This window comes from Coregonus clupeaformis, chromosome 14, assembly GCF_020615455.1.
Source record: "Coregonus clupeaformis isolate EN_2021a chromosome 14, ASM2061545v1, whole genome shotgun sequence".
Taxonomy (NCBI): domain Eukaryota; kingdom Metazoa; phylum Chordata; class Actinopteri; order Salmoniformes; family Salmonidae; genus Coregonus; species Coregonus clupeaformis.
The window spans coordinates 17,421,541-17,448,525 of record NC_059205.1 but is presented as its reverse complement, the minus strand read 5'-3'; the positions used below and the strand labels follow the sequence as shown (position 1 = coordinate 17,448,525).

The 26,985-nt window shown below is 46.3% G+C and overlaps 1 protein-coding gene across 1 annotated transcript; it reads left to right on the top strand.

The window, feature by feature from the left end:
• The first annotated feature begins 267 nt into the window (after window positions 1-267).
• LOC121581350 (proteoglycan 4-like) lies at window positions 268-26,985 on the top strand. Its single transcript, XM_045224935.1, has 12 exons — window positions 268-429; window positions 4,641-4,890; window positions 21,267-22,026; window positions 23,230-23,781; window positions 23,971-24,086; window positions 24,169-24,356; window positions 24,425-24,522; window positions 24,678-24,835; window positions 24,959-25,151; window positions 25,950-26,094; window positions 26,184-26,259; window positions 26,478-26,985. The coding sequence occupies exons 1-12, from the start codon at window positions 268-270 to the stop codon at window positions 26,582-26,584; spliced, it is 2,805 nt and encodes a 934-aa protein (XP_045080870.1). The 3' UTR covers window positions 26,585-26,985.

Genomic DNA, 26,985 nt, shown 5'->3' with positions numbered 1-26,985 from the left:
AAATGTACAAAATCAGCAGGGGATCAAATACTTTTTTCCCTCACTGTACTTTAGTAATCCACAATGACCTTGTGATGTAAAAGTCTAATAATGACATGATCTTCCATATTCCTACAGATACCTTGCAACTGGAGATTCCTTCAAAACGATTGCCTACAGTTACTGTGTAGGGCACTGCACGGTTGGGTGACCAGGGCCATCTGGGACTGTCTCGTGGGGGAAATCAGGCGTGTGAAGGCAACCTGTGTCCTGCATAACTTCATTAGGATGGACAGGAGGACCAGGAGAGGACCTGCAGCTCTCTGCTGTGTGCCAGAGGAGAGGTCTGCTGCTCTGCAGGATGCTGCCAGGATGGGGGCCAACAACGCAGCATGGGAGGCAATCTGTGTGCGGGAGATCTTCACCTCCTACTTCTTCGAAGAGGGTGCTGTACCCTGGCAACACCATAGACTACACTATGCACAATCAAAGGCTCTTTTAAGAGCCATCCGCATTGCAACAAGAGTATTCTTCCATTTACTTAGCTATGTCAACTGTAGTTATTAAATTCCCAGTTTCTCTCTCTTTGAAATCTACTTCTCAGATAAGGGTGCTGTTCAGGTAAGGGTGATGATGTCTGTACAAAAATAAAACAGGCTCTTTTAAGAGTCAACCATATTGAAAAAAATGTCAGTCTCTCTCCTTCACTTCATCCCTTTCCCTCTTCTCCCTTAATCCTCTAGGTTATATCAGCTGTGTCGGTGAACCCCTCCATCTGAAATTGCTGACACATAGAGGGCACAGCATGATCAGAGGTGAGAGGTCACTTGGTCGGGTCAACAGGAAGTATTATTAAAAAGATGCTTTACATTGAAATACAGATAAAGATGTAGTAGTCCCAGAGTTAATGATCCATGGTCACTACAGCCTGGGGTTCGATTCCAGGCTGTCACAACAGACCGTGACTGTGAGTCCCATAAGGCGGCGCACAATTGGCCCAGCGTCGTCCGGGTTATGGGAGGGTTTACTTGGCTCATCGCGCTCTAGCGACTCCTTGTGGCGGGCTGGGCGCCTGCAGGCTGACTTCGGTTGTCAGTTGAACTGTGTTTCATCCGACACATTGGTGCAGCTGGCTTCCGGGTTCAGCAGGCGGGTGTTAAGAAGCGCGGTTTGGCGGGTCATGTTTCAGAGGAAGCATGATTCAACCTTTGCCTCTCCCAAGCCCGTTGGGGAGTTTCAGTGATGAGACAAGATCGTAATTGGATTGCAATTGGATAACACGAAGAAAAAAAACGTCTACATTACTTTTTTTGGTTTTATCCATGGTCAGTTTTGCATTTCACCTCCTGATGATTATGATGACTGACAGTTTTAGAATTTAAAAAACACAAGGCTTAATCATGCTATCTCTCTCTCCATCTGTCTCTCGTCTGCAGGTATGTTTTGATGTGAGAGAGGATGCCAACCCCCAGTCCCATCATTGCCACCTCACCCGCTCTTAATTAAGATAAACTTCGGGCCAACTGGGGGCCCAAGGCTGGTTAGGATGACCTGAGAGAATATGAAGTTTAGTAGCACTGTAATTCATTAATCAAATGCTGTCTTCTCTGCTCCTCTGTTCTTATCTCTTTCCCTTTCTGTCTTTTACACTTTCTCACACCTCTCTCCCCACCTCTTCTTTCTTCCTCTTTTTTATAATGCACACCAGATTACAGATTGAACTTGTATTTATAATATAATATTACAATTATAATATTTATAATGCAAGTATTATGTATTTATAACACTTGGATAATGAACTTCTTTCAATAAAGCTTTTCACATTCTCTGCTGGAATTGGTTTCCATTCTCAACAGGTTGATATTAAGTCTCTCATTTGAAGGAAATTAAATATTGAGATAAACCTTAAGAGTATTTACATGATGCATAGGAAGTGTAGTGTAATGTTTTTTAAATTCTGTTTCTGTATACATGTATATAAATGACAAATCAGCCTTTAACTAGTTAAATCATGTGTTCTAGTCTATTGCATAGTTACAAGATGGAACCATTGATGTCCCAGGACCATGATTGGTAAACACTGTTAAAGTGTATAATTGTAATACATACATGCAGACACAGCATCATTCAAAGACTTGAGTTTGATACTCCTGGTATTAGATATGACTGAAAAAGAATGTCTCACAGACATTCATACCTGAACCGCAGATTTATTTGCCAAGGTAGAGTACATGATCAGTGAATATATTCAATGTACATGCTACAATGTGGGGAACTCATGCTTGGTAATAACTACATGTATATACGACTTGCATCCTTGACACAAAGTTATATTATGTTTTACTCAACCCATAGGCTTCACTGATGCCATTCAGACTGTTTTGAAGTCAATACAACCGGCTATGATAGCTGAGGTTCATAGCTAGGTTCATACACTACATGACCAGAAGTATGTGGACACCTGCTCGTCGAACATCTCATTCCAAAATCATGGGCATTAATATGGAGTTAGTCCCCCCTTTGCTGCTATAACAGCCTTTCCACTAAATGTTGGAACATTGCTGAGGGGACTTGCTTCCATTCAGCCACAACAGCATTAGTGAGGTCGGCACTGATGTTGGGCTATTAGGCCTGGCTCGCAGTCGGCTTTCCAATTCATCGCAAAGGTGTCATGCTGAAACAGGAAAGGGCCTTCCCCAAACTGTTGCCAAAAAGTTGGAAGCACAGAATCGTCTAGAATGTAATTGTATGCTGTAGCATTAAGATTTCCCTTCACTGGAACTAAGGGGCCTGAACCATGAAACAGCCCCAGACTATTATTCCTCCTCCACCAAACTTTACAGTTGGCACAATGCATCGGGGCAGGTAGCGTTTTCATGTCATCCGCCAAACCCAGATTCATCCGTCGGACTGCCAGATGGTGAAGCGTAATTCATCACTCCAGAGAACGCGCTTCCACTGCTCCAGATTACAATGGCGGCAAGCTTTACACCACTCCGGCCAATGCTTGGCATTGCGCATGGTGATCTTAGGCTTGTGTGCAGCTGCTTAGCCATGGAAACCCATTTCAGCTTGTGTGGCCTACCACTTCGCGGCTGAGCAATTGTTGCTCCTTGATGTTTCCACTTCACAATAACAGCACTTACAGTTAACCGGGGCAGCTCTAGCAGGGCAGAATTTGATGAACTAACTTGTTGGAAAGGTGGCATCCTATGGCGGTGCCACGTTGAAAGTCACTTAGCTCTTCAGTAAGGCCATTCTACTGCCAATGTTTGTCTATGGAGATTGCATAGCTGTGTGCTCGATTTTATACACCTGTCAGCAACGGGTGTCGCTGAAATAGCCAAATCCACTAATTTCAAAGGTTGCCCACATACTTTTGTATATATAGTTTAGCTAGCTAATATTGACATTATAATATTGACATGTAACAGTCCTTTTCTGCAATTTCTTGGGAATTAATGATTAACTGGGGGAAGCAATTAAAACCACTGTCCATGCACAGATCAGCTACATAGCTAGCTACACATCCATTGGCATACAGGGATTTTTATCCTCCACTATACAATAAGCAAGAAAAATATTTAGCTAGGTATGTTACTTCAGCTACATTGCATGGCAAATATCAGCAAGGCAAGCTTACAAAAGTGTACATTCAATTTGCAGTAAATGCTTTAGCTAGCTAGATTCTTTACATCCACTGTTCCACAAGACGACAGCCTGGTGTGCTGGTTTTCTCAGGAGTCCCTAAAACACGAAACAACATGAATTACAATTTCATACTCATGTCACAACGCCCATAAAGATAGCTAGCTACAGTAGCTGGCTAATGTTAGCTAGTCAGCCAGCTTGCTAAATAGCGATTTTCATAAATTAACTTTATGACAAAAAAATATGCATAATCATTTGTCTCTACATAAACTAACATATTCCTCTCAACATGATTAGTTATGACGTTATAATTACTTACATTTTCTTCCATCCTAATATTTTTATCAGCCATCTTTGCTGAAGAAAGTATCCAATGTTGGGTCACATAGCATCAAATTCGTCATGGGAACCACTCTATATGATTGGTCATTGCGCAGCGTTCGCTGCTGGTGATCTGATCTCCCAACGGTCCACCGCCCACTCACCTTCTCACTGGTTTGATGATGGGAGGCACCTCTAGCGGCGCGTTCGCCGGCTAAAGCGTACCTCCCATTCACTAGAGTGGAAGGGAGACAGATGGTTGCTAAGGGAATCCCCAGGCTTGAGAGCGCCATGGCGGCGTATCTCGTGCCGGGTTCGAGTCCCTGGCCCTCCTTCAAAAAGGCCACTTTGCCGACGCAGAAGGACAGACTCACAGCACAGCTGGCAGAGAAGTCCTTCACGTTGGGAGCCCAGGCTGTAGCAGCAGCAAACAATATTGCCCTCCTCGCAGCCTCTCTGTCCCGTCTAACAACGGGTAAGACTGAGCTCACGGGAGAAGAGGTGGAAGAGGCGTCCAGGATTTCTGGCGCTATTCTTCACCTAACTAAAGCGTTGGCCGTCTGTGTGGGGAGGTCCATGGCCACTTCGGTGGTCACGGAATGACACCTCTGGCTGTCCTTGACGGCCATGAAAGAGGACGACAGAGCATCACTGCTTAACGCCCCCATCTCTGACAACGGTTTGCTAAGTTGGACGAGGAGAGGAAGCAGCTGGCCAGACACCTGCCACTGACAGGGAAGTCTAGCCACGCGCCACAGAAGCCGTCCATCTCCACCGCCCCCAGTAGATCGGGATCTACGGCAAGGCGTCGTGCCCGGCGTCAGGCGTCGGCCTCGAGCAGCAGGCGAGTGGGCCCCGCCCCCCCAGCGGCACCTGAGGCTCCGACGATTCCGCCGGCGAGAGAGGTGATAAGAGCGTCGACCTGGCAGCACCCAAAGGGTACTCAGAAGAGACAGCGCCAATGATGGGACGAGGGGGAGAGAATGGGAGCTGGCACAGCGCATGGTCGGACTGAGCCCACTATTCCCCCCCACCCTTCTGTTGAGGGTACGGAGGAGACTGTATGTTTTGATGTGTGTAATAAAGAGTTGGCTCCAATTGACTTTGTCACAAGAGAGCCCCTTTTCCATATCACGTCTGAGAACGTGCAGAATACTTCACGCTCTATGTCTCTACCACACCACTCTGAGTGTAGCTCAGCCCACCAAGGGTGCGTAGCTGAGCACACACGAGGCGAGTGTGATGAAGGTAACAAGGCGCCGCCTTAGTTTACCTCATAAAGACCTCACACTACAGACTCCTATGAGTGCTGTAGTGAAGGTCTCTCATAGCAGAATGCAGTCACAACCAGGTAATGGAATGATGACGCAATCGCCATGCGGGGATGGCGCTCTGTCCCAGGCTAGCACCTCGGCCAGTGCAGTTCAGACCCGTGCTGCGTTCACGGAGGGCCGGAATACTACGGTTCCGAGTGTAACCAATGTATCGGCGCCCCCGTTTCTCTCAGAACGCGCTGATGTTCACCACTGAGTGTAGCTCAGCCCACCAAAGGTGCGTAGCTGAGCACACACGAGGCGAGTGTAATTAAGGTAAAAAGGCGCTGCCTTGCTTTACCTCATGAAGACCTCACTTTACAGACTCCTATGAGTACTGCAGTGAAGGTCTCACATAGCAGACTGCAGTCACAGCCAGGTAATGGAATGATTACGCAATCGCTCTTTGGGGACGGCGCTCTGTCTCAGGCTAACACCTCAGTCAGTGCAGTTCAGACCCGTGCTGCGTTCACGGAGGGCCGGAATACTACGGTTACGAGTTTAACCAACGTATTGGCGCCCCCGTTTCTCTCAGAACGCGCTGATAGTTCCTCTCCCTTTCTTGGGAGGCCTGCCTTGGGCCGTTCCACCACTTCAGTGTTGGGGAACAGTGGCGGCAAGGGCCATAGAGGAATACAGGTCCTTCCTACTGAAAGTACCACAGCTTTGCGCTCTACCGCTTCCTCTGCATTGCTGGGAGTGGCAGAGAAGCTGTACTCTCTCCCACTGGCTAGACCAGGTGCTGGAGAAAGGTTATGCCATCCAATTTCATCGGACCTCCCCCCCGTTCAAGGGGGTGGTGGAAAACGCCCGAAAAAGTGGCCGCTCTGGTTTCAGAGATTACGTAACTTTTGGCGAAGGAGGCAGTCACAGTAGTTCCCCGGGAGCAAAGGAACAAAGGGCTATATTCGCCCTATTTCCTAGTGCCGAAAAAGACGGGGGGAATGAGGCCGATATTGGATTTACACATTCTCAACGAGAGCGTAGCCAAACGGCCCTTCCGAATGCTAACGACAAAATGTATACTGGAATGTGTCCAGAAGGGAGACTTTTGTACGAGCATAGACCTAAAGGACGCGTACTTTCATGTGCCGGTGCAGCCGCGTCACAGAAAGTTTCTACGATTCGCCTTTCAAGGGGTGGCTTACGAGTTCACGAGGATGCCATTCGAGTACGCCCTGGCACCTCGCACGTTTTTCAAATGCGTCGTCAGGGAATAAGGCTACTAGCCTACCTAGACGACCTACTGGTTCTCGCCCCGTCAGCAGAGCTGGCGTTCACTCACACGACACAGACAGTGATTCATCTCACGTGTCTGGGGTTTGCTGTGAATTGGAAAAAGAGCGCACCCTGGCCCAGTCATCAGATTGTCTACCTGGGGATACAGCTAGACACTGTAATGATGAGGGCTCGAATTTCGGATCCTCGAAGGGCAGCCCTGTTGCTAGCCCTGAGAAGGTTTCGTCCGAATCACACAGTAACGGCGCTGTCAGTCATGTCACTCTTGGGTCTCATGTCGTCAGCCCATTTCGTGGTAACGCTGGGACTCCTGCGCATGCGCAGGATGCAGCAATAGTTCGCCCAACTAAGACTAGACCCAGTGCGTCAACGTCGTCGATTGGTGGTGGTTCCTCTCTCACTCAGTGCAGATCTGAACTATTGGAGAGACCCGCACGTTCTCACGCACGGAGTCCCAATAGGCAAAGTGTCCTCCTACATTCCAGTGTTTACAGATACCTCTCTGACTGGATGGGGAGGGACGTGTCAGACCCAAGCGATAGGAGGTGTGTGGCCTCTTTCGAGTTGCCACATCAACCTCTTGGAGTTGGAAATGGTTGCGCCACCTTGGCCAATTCCACATCGATGGGACGCGTTGTCTCAGGTGGGAGGCTCGATAGGGCGATTGCCCATAATTGGCCAACCACTGAAGGCTTGGCTCCTGAGAGGGACAGGCTAAAGCGCCGTGGGTTATCTGATTCAGTAATCAGGACCATATAGGGTTCACGTGCCGGTTCCACTTCCAGGGTGTATGCCAGTAAATGGAATGTGTTTTCACAGTGGTGTGGCACAGAGAATGTAGACCCCATGAACTGTTGGGTTGAGAGTGTACTCTCGTTCCTGCAGTTTATGTTTGATAAGCAGTGATCGCCCGCCACCATTAAGGTGTTTGCAGCGGCGATTTCAGCTTGTCACGAGGGGTTTGGCAGAGACACTGTCTTTAGCCACCCTCTAGTGAAACGTTTCCTTTTAGGAACACGGCGGCTTAGGCCAATGCCTAGAGCCACGCTTCCTCAGTGGGATTTGACTTTGGTACTCGAAGCGCTCTGTGAGTCGCCGTTCGAGCCATTGAATCAAATACCCCTCAAGATGCTGTCTATGAAGACGGCACTGTTGCTCGCTTTGACTACTGCTATGCGTGTCAGTGATTTGTGTGCTCTTTCGACGAGACCCGACTGCTTTGCCATTAATGGTGATTTGAGCATAGCGGTGTTACGTCCTAACCCGACATTTATGCCGAAGGTTATTAAGAGCTCATATAGATCACAGACCAATTTTGTTGAATATTATGACACCCAACAATATTAACATTAACATTAACCTTATACCAGTCTCTATTATATTAGAATGACTTACCAGCAGCAATAAAATAAATAAGTCAAACCTTCAGGTGTTGAGTGAATTCACTTAAACAATGCTGGTGAGAAAATGCAAAGTTCCCTTCAATGTTTAGACCAGTAAAATGTTCATAATGTTAGTGATTACCTGTACTATTCAACGTTAGCTAGCATTGCACGTGGTTGGCTAGCTAAATTTGCATGTTAGCGAGTAGTAGCATTATAGCTAACACAATTACTATGACAAAGAAAGAAAATAACCGTACTAATAATAATAGCTAACAGTTAGAAGTAGCTAGCCACCATCCCAAGACACAATGTCAGCATAAAACAACGTTTTTTTTAAACAAAATGAACCGGGAGAAAATACACAGACTTAGTTGACAATGTCAGAACTAACTTAACCTTACAAAACTTAACACAGACACGAGCTCGCTCGCTAGCTAGCTAGTACAAGTGACTACCATTAGCTAGCTAGCTAAATTACCAATGACTTTCGTAACACATTACATCCACAACAAAGTTGTATTAATCTCAAACACTGCCAAATGGTCAATTATACAATTGTCAAACACACCACCAACAACATATTGCTTACGAAATATGATTTCATGACTCAACCTACCGTGTATAACAATGCTTTCTCATCAACCGTTATGAACTGGGAAGAGCAAAAGGATTAGCAGGTGGAAAAGTTGCAGCTGAACGCTGCGTCATGACATCAGATGTCTGTGCAGACTACGCATTTGCACGCGTAAGGAAAAAACCAATTTCTATGCTTCCATTGAAACAGAAATATTAGATTGAGGGGAATGTACATTTATTTAGGTCGAGCGAATCCACAAGAAATAGATTGAAACCACTAAAGTTATCAAGGGGTGCTGAAGGTGGGTGTGGTGCATGAATCAAGCGCAGGACGCAGAAGCTCAGTCCAAAAGACGTTAGTGCAATATTCACGTAGAAAATAAGCACAATAAGCCCGAAGGTGAAATAACGGCGCACACAGGCGTCAATCAAACGGCGCACTAACATGTGCGAAAAACCTCTCCAAAACACTGGAGGGAAGTACGTAGCTCCAACACGAAACAGAAGAGCAATCACACACAAAGACAAACACACACAACGAGAACTAAATAGGACACTAACGAGGACTAACAAGACACAGGTGTACAACATCAAGACAAAACCAAACGAACATGAAACATAGATCGGTGGCAGCTAGTACTCCGGGGACGACGACCGCCGAAGCCTGCCCGAACCAGGAGGAGGAGCAGCCTCGGCCGAAACCCTGACAAAAGTATAATGTTTAATAAAACGAATCCAAAAAAATACATACATTGAGGATACACTAATTTTCACTTTTTTTCAGTGTGATTGGAAAGCGTCTAAAATATATGTGTGAAGATAAGGGGTGTGTGGCGAAGATATGGTGTGTCTCCAGAATGCATGCATATGTAGGAAAGTGCCCATTTGGCAATGTCTTATTTCTGATTATCTTAACTCACCACGTACACCACCCATTTTTTCTTCGACTCACAGAAGTCAACTAAGTATGTTTTTTTTAACATCCATTGCGAATAATAGTTCCTCAGTATTTGAACAATCTTTCCAACACTCCCGGCCTCGATAATCACCAAGCCTCGGAGTGAAAGAGCAAAATATCATGATCTGATGATCCCATATACAGTATCCAGTGGAAATGTAATAAAAAACTGCTTTCGGTTCCAAGCTCACTGGCGCAGGAAACTTTGAGGGCCCGGAATAGGCTAGTTGATACAATGTTGCAAGTTCATTAGCGACAGTTTCGGTCCAGACCTTGTGACTATTTGATACAATGTTGAACTTCACTAGCAATAGCTCAAGTCAAGACAGATAGAAAGGGAGGCAGACAGGCGGAGAAGAGATATGAATGTGATTGAAAGAACCAGAAATGTCATCAGAATATTTTCTACTGTTTTTATTTGTCAGCTTTAGGCCTATGTATTTTACTTAGTTGATGATGGAAGTTATAGGCCTACTGCTGCATTGGCCTATAGGCTATCTCAGGGTTCTATGCTCTCATTACTTTAGCCGCCAATGGATCACAGCATATCAATGTGTCTGAAAGATTATTGGAATCTGTGTGTGTAGCCGGACAGGTAGGATGACTGACAATAGTGAAGGTGAACAGGTGGTCATGGGTCAGGTGACTGAGAGGAATGGAGGAGACTGAGGCAGGAATTCCTTTAACCACAAAGTGGTATATTTACTGGATAGTTTTTTGTGTGCGCACACAATGTCTGGATTAGACGGAGTTGAGGGAGAGAAAGGAGCGAGGTCGGGTGTTTCCATTTTCAACTTTACTGATCGTTTTTGTCACAAAAACAGTTGCTTTAATTAGCAAAAGTGCCTACTATGGTCTTGGCACTTGTGCTCTAACCAGTGGCGACCCGTCATTCAGGCCACCTGTTCTGAGCCCCACCTGTTTAGCAAAAAAAAAGTATATATACACTACCGGTCAAAGGTTTTAGAACACCTACTCATTCAAGAGTTTTTTTATATTTTTACTATTTTCTACATTGTAGAATAATAGTGAAGACATCAAAACTATGAAATAACACATATGGAATCATGTAGTAACCAAAAAAAGTGTTAAACACATCAAAATATATTTTATATTTGAGATTCTTCAAAGTAGCCACCCTTTGCCTTGATGACAGCTTTGCACACTCTTGGCATTCTCTCAACTATGAGGTAGTCACCTGGAATACATTTCAATTAACAGGTGTACCTTCTTAAAAGTTAATTTGTGGAATTTATTTCCTTCTTAATGCCTTTGAGCCAATCAGTTGTGTTGTGACAAGGTAGGGGGGTATACAGAAGATAGCCCTATTTGATAAAAGACCAAGTCCATATGATGGCAAGAACAGCTCAAATAAGCAAAGAGAAATGACAGCCCATCATTAATTTAAGACATGAAGGTCAGTCAATACGGAACATTTAAAGAACTTTGAAAGTTTCTTCAAGTGCAGTCACAAAAACCATCAAGCGCTATGATGAAACTGGCTCTCATGAGGACCGCCACAGGAATGGAAGACCCAGAGTTAACTCTGCTGCAGAAGATAAGTTCATTAGAGTTACCAACCTCAGAAATTGCAGCCCAAATAAATGCTTCACAGAGTTCAAGTAACAGACACATCTCAACATCAACTGTTCAGAGGAGACTGTGTGAATCAGGCCTTCATTTTACATGTACATTTTAGTCATTTAGCAGATGCTCTTATCCAGAGCAACTTACAGTTAGTGAGTGCATACATTATTTATTTTTCATACTGGCCCCCCGTGGGAAACAAACCCACAACCCTGGCGTTGCAAGTGCCATGCTCTACCAACTGAGCTACATGGGGTGGTTGAATTGCTGCAAAGAAACCACTACTAAAGGACAAACCAATAATAGAGAAGAGACTTGCTTGGGCCAACAAATGCGAGCAATGGACATTAGACCGGAGGAAATTTGTCCTTTGGTCTGGAGTCCAAATTTGAGATTTTTGGTTCCAACCGTTGTGTCTTTGTGAGAAGCTGTGTGGGTGAACGGATGATCTCTGCATGTGTATTTCCCACCGTAAAGCGTGGAGGAGGAGGTGTTATGGTGTGGGGGTGCTTTGCTGGTGACACTGTCTGTGATTTATTTAGAATTCAAGGCACACTTAACCAGCATGGCTACCACAGCATTCTGCAGCGATATGCCATCCCATCTGGTCTGGTTTGGGCTTAGTGGGACTATCATTTATCAACAGGACAATAACCCAACACACCTCCAGGCTGTGTAAGGGCTATTTTACCAAGAAGGAGAGTGATGGAGTGCTGCATCAGATGACCTGGCCTCCACAATCCCCCGACATCAACCAAATTGAGGTGGTTGGGATGAGTCGGACCACAGATGGAAGGAAAAGCAGCCAACAAGTTTTCAGCATATGTGGGAACTCCTTCAAGACTGTTGGAAAAGCATTCCAGGTGAAGCTGGTTGAGAGAATGCCAAGAGTGTGCAAAGCTGTCATCAAGGCAAAGGGTGGCTATTTGAAGAATCTCAAATATAAAATATATTTGGATTTGTTTAACACTTTTTTGGTTACTACATGATTCCATATGTGTTATTTCATAGTTTTGATGTCTTCACTATTATTCTACAATGTAGAAAATAGTAAAAATAAAGAAAAACCCTTGAATGAGTAGATGTTCTAAAACTTTTGACCGGTAGTGTATATATTTTTGGTTGTTGTTGTTTTTGTTGCCTGTTTTGCATGTTATTTTGGCATTAATACATGTCACATATCAGTTTGCGAATAATGTAAAAAAAATAGTAATAATTCTGTTAATTAAGCCTCATACAAACATTTCCTATTTTTTGCTTTCTTGACTAAGGCAGCTCCAAAATGCAGGTGTTTCAGCCTAGATCAGTGCTTTCTGTGGTGGTGGGGCAGCCAGCGGAAAATATGGAGCATAGGGGTTGGTAATTTTCTCTAGTTGCGCCGTGATTGGCTCAGTGTTCTGTCACTCATGGGGACACTATATCACCACAGAATCTATGCGGAGAGCTCAAAAATTCAAGCCCTGTGTAGCTCAGTTGGTAGAGCATGGTGTTTGCAACGCCAGGGTTGTGGGTTCGATTCCCATGGGGGTCCAGTATGAAAATGTATGTACTCACTAACTGTAAGTCGCTCTGGATAAGAGTGTCTGCTAAATTACTAAAATGTAAAATGTGCTGCCATAGAGTTACATTAGAAGTGCCCATCCAAGAAGGCTCAAGGTCTTGATGATGTCAAATTATTTTATATCTACCATAGCTTTGATTGGACTGATCATGTCAACATCATACTTTCAAAATCTTAGCTATCAAGCTAGACAAGCAGTCATCATCATGAATCAAGTCGACAATCTACTGGCAAGTCCTTTTCAATCCTTGTCATATGAAGAGAAATTATAGATAAAATGTATCGGTGCACGTCGGCCATTGGACATAAACATTACACAACAAGTTGGAAATCGCAAATTCAACAATGAGTGGTTTGGAAGGAACCAGTGGCTAACTGCAAGCATTGCAAAGCAATCACTAGCCTGCTATTCAGCAGAGTAGGTGTGTGGTCCAAGTCTGGGTTTAAGGGTCTCTTTTCCAAGCTTAAAAGGATAAACGTTCAACACCATGGGCCAGAAAAGGTTGATTACATTGGCCATGCTGTCAATCCAGCATGACTTCTGCCACATTCAAAACAACTGGAAACTCAGAAATCTCAGATTTCAGTGAGTTCAAGCCAACTGGGAACTCTGAAAAAACAAGCTCCAACTGGGAAAATTCGTTTTTAACAGTCATCCAACTCGGAATTCCAAGAAGGGAACCTCTTTCTAGAGCTCCGACCTGAAGATCACTGACGTCATGAGTCGACCAGTTGTCTTGAGATCATCATAAATCCAGAGAATGCCAGACTTTGATGACAAAATTTGCCCACAAGAAGGACCACCGCGCCACCTTCCAGTTCAAGTGAGCACAGCACAACAAGGTGAGTCCAAAAATATATTGTATGCTGCTGCATAAATGATGTAATATGCCAGGGAGATATGTACAGCGTATTCGGAAAGTATTCAGACGCCTTGACTTTTTCCAAATTTGGTACGTTACAGCCTTATTCTAAAATGGATTAAATCGTTTTTTTCCCTCATCAATCTACACACAATACGCCATACTGACAAAGCAAAAACAGGTTTTTAGAAATGTTTGCAAATGTATATAAAAAAAAAACTCAAATATCACATTTACATAGGTATTCAGACCCTTTACTCAATACTTTGTTGAAGCACCTTTGGCAGCGATTACAGCCTCGAGTCTTCTTGTCACACCTAGTATTTGGGGAGTTTCTCCCATTCTTCTCTGCAGATGCTCTCAGGCTCTGTCAGGTTGGATGGGGAGCATCACTGCACAGCTATTTTCAGGTCTCTCCAGTGATGTACGATCGGGTTCAAGTCCGGGCTTTGGCTGGGCCACTCAAGGACATTCAGAGACTTGTCCCGAAGCCCCTCCTGGGTTGTCTTGGCTGTGTGCTTAGGGTCGTTGTCCTGTTGGAAGGTGAACCTTTGCCCCATTCTGAGTTCCTGAGCACTCTGGAGCAGGTTTTCATCAAGGATCTCTCTGTACTTTGCTCCGTTCATCTTTCCGTCTATCCTGACTAGTCTCCCAGTCTCTGCCGCTGGAAAACATCCCCACAGCATGATACTGCCACCACCATGCTTCACCGTAGGGATGGTGCCAGGTTTCCTCCAGATGTGACGCTTGGCATTCAGGCCAAAGAGTTCAATCTTGGTTTCATCAGACCAGATAATCTTGTTTCTCATGGTCTAGGTGCCTTTTGGCAAACTCCAAGCAGGCTGTCATGTACCTTTTATTGAGGAGTGGCTTCAGTCTGGCCACTCTACCATAAGGGCCTGATTGGTGGAGTGCTGCAGAGATGGTTGTCCTTCTGGAAGTTTCTTCCATCTCCACAGAGGAACTCTGGAGCTCTGTGAGAGTGACCATCGGGTTCTCCACCTTCCTGACCAAGGCCCTTCTCCCCAATTGCTCAGTTTGGTCGGGCAGCCAGCTCTAGGAAGAGTCTTGGTGGTTCAAAACTTCTTCCATTTAAGAATGATGGAGGCCACTGTGCTCTTGGGGACTTTCAATGCTGCAGAAATGTTTTGGTACCCTTCCCCAGATTTGTATCTCGACACAATCCTGTCTCGGAGCTCTACGGACAATTCCTTCAACCTCATGGCTTGGTTTTGGCTCTGACATGCACGGTCAACTGTGGGACCTTATATAGACAGGTGTGTGCCTTTCCAAATCATGTCCAATCAATTGAATTTACCACAGGTGGACTCCAATCAAGTTGTAGAAACTTCTCAAGGATGATCAATGGAAACAGAATGCACCTGAGCTCAAGTCTCATAGCAAAGGGTTTTCATTTTTTTATGTTTAATAAATGTGCAAAAAAAATGTAAAAACCTGTTTTTGCTTTGTCATTATGGGGTATTATTGTGTGTAGATTGATGAGGAAAAACATTAATTTAATCAATTTCAGAATAAGGCTGTAACGTACTGTGGGGAAAAAAAGTATTTAGTCAGCCACCAATTGTGCAAGTTCTCCCACTTAAAAAGATGAGAGAGGCCTGTAATTTTCCTCATAGGTACACGTCAACTATGACAGACAAAATGAGAAAAAGAATTCCAGAAAATCACATTGTAGGATTTTTTATGAATTTATTTGCAAATTATGGTGGAAAATAAGTATTTGGTCAACAACAAAAGTTTCTCAATACTTTGTTATATACCCTTTGTTGGCAATGACACAGGTCAAACGTTTTCTGTAAGTCTTCACAAGGTTTTCACACACTGTTGCTGGTATTTTGGCCCATTCCTCCATGCAGATCTCCTCTAGAGCAGTGATGTTTTGGGGCTGTCGCTGGGCAACACGGACTTTCAACTCCCTCCAAAGATTTTCTATTGGGTTGAGATCTGGAGACTGGCTAGGCCACTCCAGGACCTTGAAATGCTTCTTACGAAGCCACTCCTTCATTGCCCGGGCGGTGTGTTTGGGATCATTGTCATGCTGAAAGACCCAGCCACGTTTCATCTTCAATGCCCTTGCTGATGGAAGGAGGTTTTCACTCAAAATCTCACGATACATGGCCCCATTCATTCTTTCCTTTACACGGATCAGTCGTCCTGGTCCCTTTGCAGAAAAACAGCCCCAAAGCATGATGTTTCGCACCCCCATGCTTCACAGTAGGTATGGTGTTCTTTGGATGCAACTCAGCATTCTTTGTCCTCCAAACACGACGAGTTGAGTTTTTACCAAAAAGTTCTATTTTGGTTTCATCTGACCATATGACATTCTCCCAATCCTCTTCTGGATCATCCAAATGCACTCTAGCAAACTTCAGACGGGCCTGGACATGTACTGGCTTAAGCAGGGGGACACGTCTGGCACTGCAGGATTTGAGTCCCTGGCGGCGTAGTGTGTTACTGATGGTAGGCTTTGTTACTTTGGTCCCAGCTCTCTGCAGGTCATTCACTAGGTCCCCCCCGTGTGGTTCTGGGATTTTTGCTCACCGTTCTTGTGATCATTTTGACCCCACGGGGTGAGATCTTGCGTGGAGCCCCAGATCGAGGGAGATTATCAGTGGTCTTGTATGTCTTCCATTTCCTAATAATTGCTCCCACAGTTGATTTCTTCAAACCAAGCTGCTTACCTATTGCAGATTCAGTCTTCCCAGCCTGGTGCAGGTCTACAATTTTGTTTCTGGTATCCTTTGACAGCTCTTTGGTCTTGGCCATAGTGGAGTTTGGAGTGTGACTGTTTGAGGTTGTGGACAGGTGTCTTTTATACTGATAACAAGTTCAAACAGGTGCCATTAATACAGGTAACGAGTGGAGGACAGAGGAGCCTCTTAAAGAATAAGTTACAGGTCTGTGAGAGCCAGAAATCTTGCTTGTTTGTAGGTGACCAAATACTTATTTTCCACCATAATTTGCAAATAAATTCATTAAAAATCCTACAATGTGATTTTCTGGATTTTGTTTTCTCAATTTGTCTGTCATAGTTGACGTGTACCTATGATGAAAATTACAGGCCTCTCATCTTTTTAAGTGGGAGAACTTGCACAATTGGTGGCTGACTAAATACTTTTTTTCCCCACTGTATGTGGAAAAAGGGAAGGGGTCTGAATACTTTCTGAATGCACTGTATGCTGTAGCTAAGAAAGTAATACTAAGTGTATGTTGTGTAGTAAGTTGTTAGTAGCCCATGTGCCTCACCCTAAAAATGTGGTCCCTTTCTCCCTCATAACCTAGCCTACTGTTCTGACTTGGTGGTGCCTGTTTTATAGAAATGTAATCATCAAATATTGTAAGAGCTTTCATTGTCTGCTTCTATGCTCCCTTTATTTATCCTATGGTTCTGACTTGGTGTACAGGGAGAATACTGTAAGAACAGCCCATGTTCTGAATTCTGCCGCTGTACATTTCTGAACAAATAATAATTACATCCTGTGGATGGGAAAAGGTGTTACTCATGTTCATATTTAGATTGAGTGTGATTGCCATAATGCATAACATATTCAGTCTCTGTAACCCACATGATTCACATACTAGTCAATTCTGTAGTCTCAAGACAAACACTAAAGGTGTCGACTGAATATTTTGAATGGTTTTACATTTATCTTGTTCGCAGAGGGGCACAACTTTCACTGGGGATGGGGAGGGACATGACCCCCCCACATTCTGAAATTGCATTTTTGTCCCCCCCCAGTTTTATCATTGCACTGTGATACAAAACCCGGCCTCGGTGTGCTTTAGGACCATGCAGACGCCTCAGAGCGGTTGGGTAGGCTGTTTTCCGGTTTCAGCAGGCTGGATTTAGGACCACACGGATACCACAGAGCGTGCGGACAGGCTGTGTGAAGGCAAAGCTTCTGAAAGGCTGGCATATAGGACCAGCACGGGAGAGATGAACAGAGGCAGCTGCTGTCTGTGTTGTGCATTTTCTCAGAGTTTTAAAAGAAAGCAGAGCAGAAACTGGCTACTCTTTAGTTGACTGATCTAGCTAGCAAGGTAACTGCTGTTTGACAGAACATATAGTATTTATTCCCAGTGCTGAGCTAGTGTAACTGTCATGTGACGTTTGCTAATGTTTCATCCCCTCTCGACTTACGTGAATGAACTACTAGCAGCTAGTTAGCTAGCTAGTAGCTACCACAGCCAGAGGTGGACATTTGCATATACAATGCATTCGGAAAGTATTCAGACCCCTTCACTTTTCCCACATTTTTTTAACGTTACAGCCTTATTCTAAAATGGATTAAATAAATAAAAATTCTCATCAATCTACACACAATACCCTATAATGACAAAGCAAAAACAAGTTTTTAGAAATGTTTACAAAAATATAAAAACGTTAAAACAGAAATACCTTATTTACATAAGTATTCAGACCCTTTGCTATGAGACTCGAAATTGAGCTCAGGTGCATCCTGTTTCCATTGATCATCCTTGAGATGTTTCTACAACTTGATTGGAGTCCACCTGTAAATTCAATTCATTCGACATGATTTGGAAAGGCACACATCTGTCTATATAAGGTCCAACAGTTGACAGCACATGCCAGAGCAAGCCATGAGGTCGAAGGAATTGTCCGTAGAGCACCGAGACAGGATTGTGTCGAAGCACAGACCTTCGGCAGGGTACCAAAAAAATTCTGCAGCATTGAAGGTCCCCAAGAACAAAGTGGCCTCCATCATTCTTAAATGGAAGAAGTTTGGAACCACCAAGAATCTTCCTAGAGCTGATCGCCCGGCCAAACTGAGCAATCAGGGGAGAAGGGCCTTGGTCAGGGAGGTGACCAAGAACCCGATGGTCATTCTGACAGAGCTCCAGAGTTCCTCTGTGGAGATGGGAGAACCTTCCAGAAGGACAACCATCTCTGCAGCACTCCACCAATAAGGCCTTTATGGTAGAGTGGCCAGCCACTCCTCAGTAAAAGACACATGACAGCCCGCTTGGAGTTTGCCAAAAGGCACCTAAATGACTCAGACCGTGAGAAACAAGATTCTCTGGTCTGATGAAACCAAGATTGAACTCTTTGGCCTGAATGCCAAGCATCACTTCAGGAGGAAACCTGGCACCATCCCTACGGTGAAGCATGGTGGTGGCAGCATCATGCTGTGGGGATGTTTTTCAGCGGCAGGGACTGGGAGACTAGTCAGGATCGAGGGAAAGATGAACAGAGCAAAGTACAGAGAGATCCTTGATGAAAACCTGCTCGAAGGTGCTCAGGACCTCAGACTGGGGTGAAGGTTCACCTTCCAACAGGACAATGACCCTAAGCACACAGCCAAGACAACGCAGGAGTGGCTTCGGGACAAGTCTCTGAATGTCCTTGAGTGGCCCAGCCAGAGCCCGGACTTGAACCCGATCGAACATCTCTGGAGAGACCTGAAAATAGCTGTGCAGCAACGCTCCCCATCCAACCTGACAGAGCTTGAGAGGATCTGCAGAGAAGAATAAGAGAAACTCCCCAAATACAGGTGTGCCAAGCTTGTAGCGTCGTACCCAAGAAGACTCAAGGCTGTAATCGCTGCCAAAAGGTGCTTCAACAAAGTACTGAGTAAAGGGTCTGAATACTTATGTTAAAAAAAATCTTTAAAAACTGTTTTTGTGTTGTCATTATGGGGTATTGTGTGTAGATTGATAAGGAAAAAAATAATTTGATCGATTTTAGAATAAGGCTGTAACGTAACAACATGTAGAAAAAGGGGGTCTGAATACTTTCCAAATGCACTGTACAACACTTTATTATCTGTGCAGTGGACAAGCAAGAAGCTTCAAAGATTGAAACTATTTTAAGGCAGTCTGACAAACCTCTAAAGTTGATTTCCAAATGGTTTGAAGGGTTGATAGAGGCTTTTCCCAATGACACAAAACATGCAAAACAAAAATGTGAGGAAGGCCTGGGAGATGCTATTGATGATGAATGGATACAGATATGTTAGAATGCCCAGTCATGTTCATATAATCTCAGATATAAATTACTGCAGTTTAAGACCATCCATAGAATGTACTATATGCCAGTGAAACGGAATATCATGCACGCAGAAATGGAATTCTTCTGCTGGAGGTATAAAACACAAAAGGGGACATACTTGCATATGTTATGGTCTTATGAAGGCTGGCTGAATTCTGGTAAAGAGTATGTTCTTTTATCTCTATAAATTCTCCCTTCTCCCTGTTTTTGTTTGCTTGGAAATGTTGATACTGGAGACTGTTATCAGAAGAATCTTTGTAACCTAGCATTTATATCGGCTAAGAAATGCATTGCCATTAATTGGAAGGTTGATTATCCTCCCACAATTGATGGAGAAAATGTCAAGTTATGTATCACTAGATTTGATTTATTACAAGATTAAGGGTATACTGTGCAACTTTCATAAGGTCTGGATGCCTTAAATGGAATACTGTACGGCAAAAGGAGACTGTATTGAAAACATGCCCACGTCATGGGAGATATCAATTTAAGCAATCCCCTAGCTGCTGGGCTGTTCAGTCCTGGCACGGGGGGTCTGCCGTACTGTTGGTTGTCATGCTGGCCTTGGCCTAACATACCCAAAACCAATAATGAATGTTTCACTAAGATCCTAAAGCTGAGTGGGATGTGTTGGGTTGGGGCGCTGCAGAGCCATGGACCCCTAGGGGAAGGACGGGGTGGCCCAGCTATAGTGTGCAAGTAAAAATGCCTCTACAGTACTATTAGGCCTATGATATGAATTATATGGAGGATGTAGTGTTTCTGTGTGTTTATGTGTAGGTGTATGTGTTTTTATTAAGCTTTTGTTTTCTAATACTTTCCCTTGAGACATAAAGAAAGAGATAGGAAAGAAGTTGTGTTGGGGAGAGAGTTGAGTTATTGACTAGACTGATGACGGTCTGGCTTGCAGGCAGCTCGGGCTGGCTGAAATTTGATATAGAGGATGTCTTAATAAAGACAATCAAAAGTTAAGTCTTTGTACTTTATTTGTAAGAGTTGTTCATTTGTTAGGCTATTGGTTAAAGGTGCAACACAATATTGAATTATCATAGATCTAGTTCAGTCTTATCAATCACTTAAACATATTTAATAACGGTCTCTTACCTAGCTTGATGACTGTGGGCATTTTTGCTTACTTTTTGTTGTTCTAAATAGAGACAGCTAGAAGGGCCATGGGTCATATTAGATTGTGTAGAAATGCAGGAAATAAGCTTTAGATGCCCCAAAAAATGTGAGGACCCCCAGACACCCGCCAAGTTATGTCCCCGCCACATCTATAACCAAAGTTGTGCCCCTGTGTTCGCACATGATAGGAATTTGCGTCAGCTTATCGCTAAAGGTCGTAGTACAAGGACTGAGGACACACAGGAACACGTACACATACTGATGTATTACATCATATATCTCAGGGTATATAAGCTGTGTTCTTCCTAATGGAGGTTGAACTATTTTTCTGCACTGAAGCTGGTTTTTGTTCCCTTGTTGCATTCTATTTTTGCAACTTGTATTGTACTCTTATTTTCACAAACTACTAGGGGTTATTTCTGGATAAAGCCAGTGACTCTAGTCTAGCACATATGGTGCTGACCATTTAAAGTGGACAGGGTTGGAAAGGGATTGATTTTGATTACAGGAGGCAGTTTCTAGCATTCTAGCATTCACAATCAGGTATAAACCTGTATTAGGCAGTATAGGCAGTATTACATCTTATTGAAGATCGCTTATATCTTATTGAGCAGGTATGGCAGTGAGGTGGTGTTCCTTTGGGTTTGTGTTGTTGATAGTGTTTGCATGTTATGCAGATGCACAGCCTAACTTGAGGTTTCCTCCATACAACAACCCCCAACCCCACGATACAGCCTCTAAGCCTAGGCAGCCACAATGGCCAGAGCCCCAGTGGCCACAGCAGCAGACTCCCCACAGGCCAGATTCCCAGGGGCCACAGCAGCAGACTCCCCAGTGGCCACAGCTGCAGACTCATCAGAGGCCAGAGCCCCAGTGGCCACAGCAGCAGACTCCCCACAGGCCAGATTCCCAGGGGCCACAGCAGCAGACTCCCCAGTGGCCACAGCTGCAGACTCCTCAGAGGCCAGAGCTCCATTGGCGACAGCTGCAGACTCCTCAGAGGCCAGAACCCCAGGGGCCACAGCTGCAAACTCCCCAGAAGCCAGAACCCCAGGGGCCACAGCTGCAGACTCCTCAGAGGCCACAGCCCCAGAAGCCACAGCTGCAGACTCCCCAGAGACCAGAGCCCCAGGGGCCACAGCAGCTGAATCCCCAGAGGCCAGAGTCCCAGGGGCCACAGCTGCAGACTCCCCAGAGGCCAGAGCCCCAGGCGTTACCTATGCAGACTCAGAGGCCAGAGTCCCAGGGGCCACAGCTGCAGACTGCTCAGAGACCAGAACCCCAGAGGCCACAGCAGCAGACTCCCCAGAGGCCAGAGCCCCAGAGACCACAGCAGCAGACTCCCCAGAGACCAGAGCCCCAGAGGCCACAGCAGCAGACTCCCCAGAGGCCAGAGCCCCAGAGACCACAGCAGCAGACTCCCCAGTGGCCACAGCAGCAGACTTCCCAGAGGTCAGAGCCCCAGGGGTCACAGCTACAGACTACCCAGAGGCCACAGCAGCAGACTCCTCAGAGGCCAGAGACCCAGGGGCCACAGCTGCAGACTCCCCAGAGGCCAGAGCCCCAGAGACCACAGCAGCATACTCCCCAGAGGCAAGATCCCCAGGGGCCACAGCAGCAGACTCCCCAGAGGTCAGAGCCCCAGGGGCCACAGCTACAGACTCCCCAGAGACCAGAGCCCCAGAGGCCACAGCAGCAGACTCCTCAGAGGACAGAGATTCAGGGGCCACAGCTGCAGACTCCCCAGAGACCAGAGCCCCAGAGCCCACAGCTGCAGACTCCTCAGAGGCCAGAGACCCAGGGGCCACAGCTGCAGACTCCCCAGAGGCCAGAGCCCCAGGGGCCACAGCTACAGACTCCCCAGAGACCAGAGCCCCAGAAGCCACAGCAGCAGATTCCCCAGTGGCCACAGCAGCAGACTCCTCAGAGGCCAGAGACCCAGGTGCCACAGCTGCAGACTCCCCAGAGGCCAGAGCCCCAGGGGCCACAGCTACAGACTCCCCAGAGACCAGAGCCCCAGAAGCCACAGCAGCAGATTCCCCAGTGGCCACAGCAGCAGACTCCTCAGAGGCCAGAGACCCAGGGGCCACAGCTGCCGACTCCCCAGAGGCCAGAGCCCCAGGGGCCACAGCTACAGACTCCCCAGAGACCAGAGCCCCAGAGGCCACAGCAGCAAACTTCCCAGTGGCCACAGCTGCAGACTCCCCAGAGGCCAGAGCCCCAGTGGCCACAGCTGCAGACTCCCCAGAGGCCAGAGCACCAGGGGCCACAGCTGCAGACTCGCCAGAGGCCAGAGCCCCAGTGGCCACAACTGCAGACTCCCCAGAGGCCAGAGCCCCAGTGGCCACAACTGCAGACTCCCCAGAGGCCAGAGCCCCAGTGGCCACAGCTACAGATTCCCCATAGGCCAGAGATCCAGGGGCCACAGCTGCAGATTCCCCATAGGCCAGATCCCCAGTGGCCACAGCAGCAGACTCCTCAGAGGCCAGAGACCCAGGGGCCACAGCTGCAGACTCCCCAGAGGCCAGAGCCCCAGAGACCACAGCAGCAGACTCCCCAGAGGCAAGAGCCCCAGGGGCCACAGCAGCAGACTCCCCAGAGGTTAGAGCCCCAGGGGCCACAGCTACAGACTCCCCAGAGACCAGAGCCCCAGAGGCCACAGCAGCAGACTCCCCAGTGGCCACAGCAGCAGACTCCTCAGAGGCCAGAGATCCAGGGGCCACAGCTGCAGACTCCCCAGAGACCAGAGCCCCAGAGCCCACAGCTGCAGACTCCTCAGAGGCCAGAGACCCAGGGGCCACAGCTGCAGACTCCCCAGAGGCCAGAGCCCCAGGGGCCACAGCTACAGACTCCCCAGAGACCAGAGCCCCAGAAGCCACAGCAGCAGATTCCCCAGTGGCCACAGCAGCAGACTCCTCAGAGGCCAGAGACCCAGGGGCCACAGCTGCCGACTCCCCAGAGGCCAGAGCCCCAGGGGCCACAGCTACAGACTCCCCAGAGACCAGAGCCCCAGAGGCCACAGCAGCAAACTTCCCAGTGGCCACAGCTGCAGACTCCCCAGAGGCCAGAGCCCCAGTGGCCACAGCTGCAGACTCCCCAGAGGCCAGAGCCCCAGTGGCCACAGCTGCAGACTCCCCAGAGGCCAGAGCCCCAGTGGCCACAACTGCAGACTCCCCAGAGGCCAGAGCCCCAGTGGCCACAGCTACAGATTCCCCATAGGCCAGATCACCAGGGGCCACAGCTACAGACTCCCCAGAGGCCAGAGCCCCAGTGGCCACAGCTACAGATTCCCCATAGGCCAGAGCACCAGGGGCCACAGCTGCAGACTCCCCAGAGGCCAGAGCCCCAGTGGCCAGCAGTAATCAAAACTCCAGATCAGAGATGTCAAGTAGAGGCTCAGTATAAAGTGCAATGTGGAACCCCTGATATTACTCAGGCTCAATGTCAGGCTATCGACTGCTGCTTCAATGGACAGCAGTGCTACTATGGGAAGGCAGGTGAGTGTCTGATATTGCGTCTGTCTTGTAATGCTCAGATAATATTTGAACAAAACATTTACTTTTTCCTCTCTTTCCCCAGTGACTGTGCAGTGTACCAGGGATGCTCAGTTTGTGGTGGTGGTGGCCAGGGATGCCACTTGGCCCAAAATAGACATTGATTCCATCAGTCTGTTGGGGGGAAATGACAGCCCCTGCAGTCCTGTTGGCATCACTTCAGCCTTCGCCATATACCAGTTCCCTGTCACTGCCTGTGGCACCACTCTGAAGGTGAGTAGAGAGAGATAATATATATGTTATACACTGGCTCAGTATTAACTGTGGACTCACCCCTGCAGGAGGAAAGTGGTTATATGGTTTATGAGAACAGGATGGCGTCTTCCTATAAAGTGGGGATGGGACCTCGAGGCTCTATCACCAGGGACAGCCATTTTGAGTGAGTCTTCTCTCTGTAAGATTGAATTTACTTTATTTTCCCCAGTGGGAAATCAGAACATCACAGGCTTGTAAGGACTTAGATTTAGCCCATAAAGTAGTGGTACAGTATGCTTCAAGATCCTATTGTATCACTGCCATTTTCTCCCTATCTAGCCTGCTGTTCCAGTGTAAGTACTCTGCCACTGCGGTGAAGGCTTTGGTTATTGAGGTGAACACTGTTCCTGCACCCGCTCCTGTTGCTGCTCTGGGACCCCTCAGAGTGGAACTCAGACTGGCCAAAGGAACATGCGACACCAAGGGATGCAATGACGGTAAGGTGCATTTAATTTCAGGCTTGTTCTGTGTCAATATGTAATATTTCAAACGCATGTAGTGAAATTTTGTTTTTTTCATTGACTTTTACAAAAGTTATTCCAATCCTGTCTGACTTCCAGAGTCCAGAGCCTTCACATTGTATTACACTGAAGAAGACTACCCTCTCACTAAAGTCCTGAGGCAGCCTTTGTATGTTGAGGTGCGCATCCTGGAGAGGAAGGATCCCAACCTGGTCCTGATGCTGGAGCACTGCTGGACCACCTCTGCCCCCAGCCCTGTCAGCATGCCCCAGTGGGATCTCCTCATTGAAGAGTGAGTAACTACAGGACTAATCAACCTGATTTCTGTGATTTGTGCTCCCTGATTATACGTCTTGCTCTTTTTACTAATACTGTATGTATTATGAACAATATGTTTGAGATCTCTTCATTATGTGACATCAGAAGACATCATGTACCACTATGTATTTTGAATTGAGACTTACATGTACACTGAGTGTACAAAACATTAGGAATACCTTCCTAATATTGAGTTGCACCCCCTTTTGCCCTCAGAACAGCCTCAATTTGTTGGGCAATGGACTCTACAAGGTGTTGAAAGCGTTCCACAGGGATGCTGGCCCATGTTGACTCCAATGCTTCCCACAGTTGTGTCAAGATGGCTGAATGTCCTTTGGGTGGTGGAGCATTCTTGATACACACGGGAAACTGTTGAGCGTGAAAAACCCAGCAGCGTTGCAGTTCATGAAAAATTAAAACGGGTGCGCCTGGCACCTACTACCATATCCCGTTCAAAGGCAGTTAAACATTTTGTTTTGCTCATTCACCCTCGGAAGGGAACCATACGCAATCCATGTCTCAATTGTCACAAGGCTTAAATGTCCTTCGTTAACCTGTCTCGTCGCCTTCATCTACACTGACTGAAGTGGATTTAACAGGTGACATCAATAAGGGATCATAGCTTTCACCTGGATTCACCTGGTAAGTCTATGTCATGGAAAGAGCAGGTGTTCCTAATGTTTTGTACACTCAGTGTAAAGTGCTTTGGACAGGAAGTGTTGGATGACATTTTGCAACATGAAGTTTCTATTATTCCTCTCTCTCTTTCCAGATGTTCCTACCAGAATGATAATTACCTGACTACCATGGTCCCTGTGGAAGGTTCCTCTGGCCTTCTGTACCCCAACCACTACAAACGCTTCACCCTCGAGATGTTCACCTTTGTGGACCACACTCTGTCTCCCCAGAAAGATCGGGTAATTGGCTAGCTATTTTATTGTACAAACTTCATTTGATATACAATTTCCTTTTCATTAACTTATTTTATGCTGTACTCTCTTGCCAGATTTTCATCCACTGTAGTACATCTGTGTGCTACCCTACTCCAGGGGTCTCCTGTGAACCGAAATGCAACAGGCAAAGTAGGTGGTGGTTCTCCCTTTACAAAGGCCTTGCTTGGACACCATGGCCCATGGTGTCTCAGAGTGCTGATCTACAATCAGATCCTCCTTGTCCATAATCTTAATCATTATGATTTAACAGACAACTGATCCTAGATCAACACTCCTACGTTCAAATGCTTTGTTATTGTGAATATGACCCAGGTTCTGTTCTTAACCGTTTCTGTTGTGTTTTTCAGGGAGAGATGTTGCTGCTGCTCAGAGGAAGACTATACAGACTGCTGTGGTCTCCAGTGGAGAAGTGGTCCTGGTTGACAAAAAGCCTGTCTACCCTTCAGACCACTAATACAACCAGCTACAGTTTGTAATGGGGAATGAAATAATGTACTCTGTACTTCCATACCCGTTACAGCAGAGGTTTTGAAAAGCACCAGCAGTCATTTTTCTTGCCGATACTTTCTTCGTTCTTGATTTGGAAGAAACTTGTCTCTTATAAATGTATATGTGTCCAGTTGCAGGTGGTACTCCAAAAATCTAAGAATATTCAGAAAGAAATTAAATCCACCTTTTGCACCAAGTGAGGAGTTACTTCGCCATTTTAGCTGCCAGACATCTTGCATTTCCCAACATCTTTGTAGGAACTAGTCGTTTCTATGTGACGTGGCCGCGGCTGACAGCATGTCACACAGTGCGACCAAAACAAAGATCTACACACATGCAAGAGGCATTTCTCAATCTATACAAAAC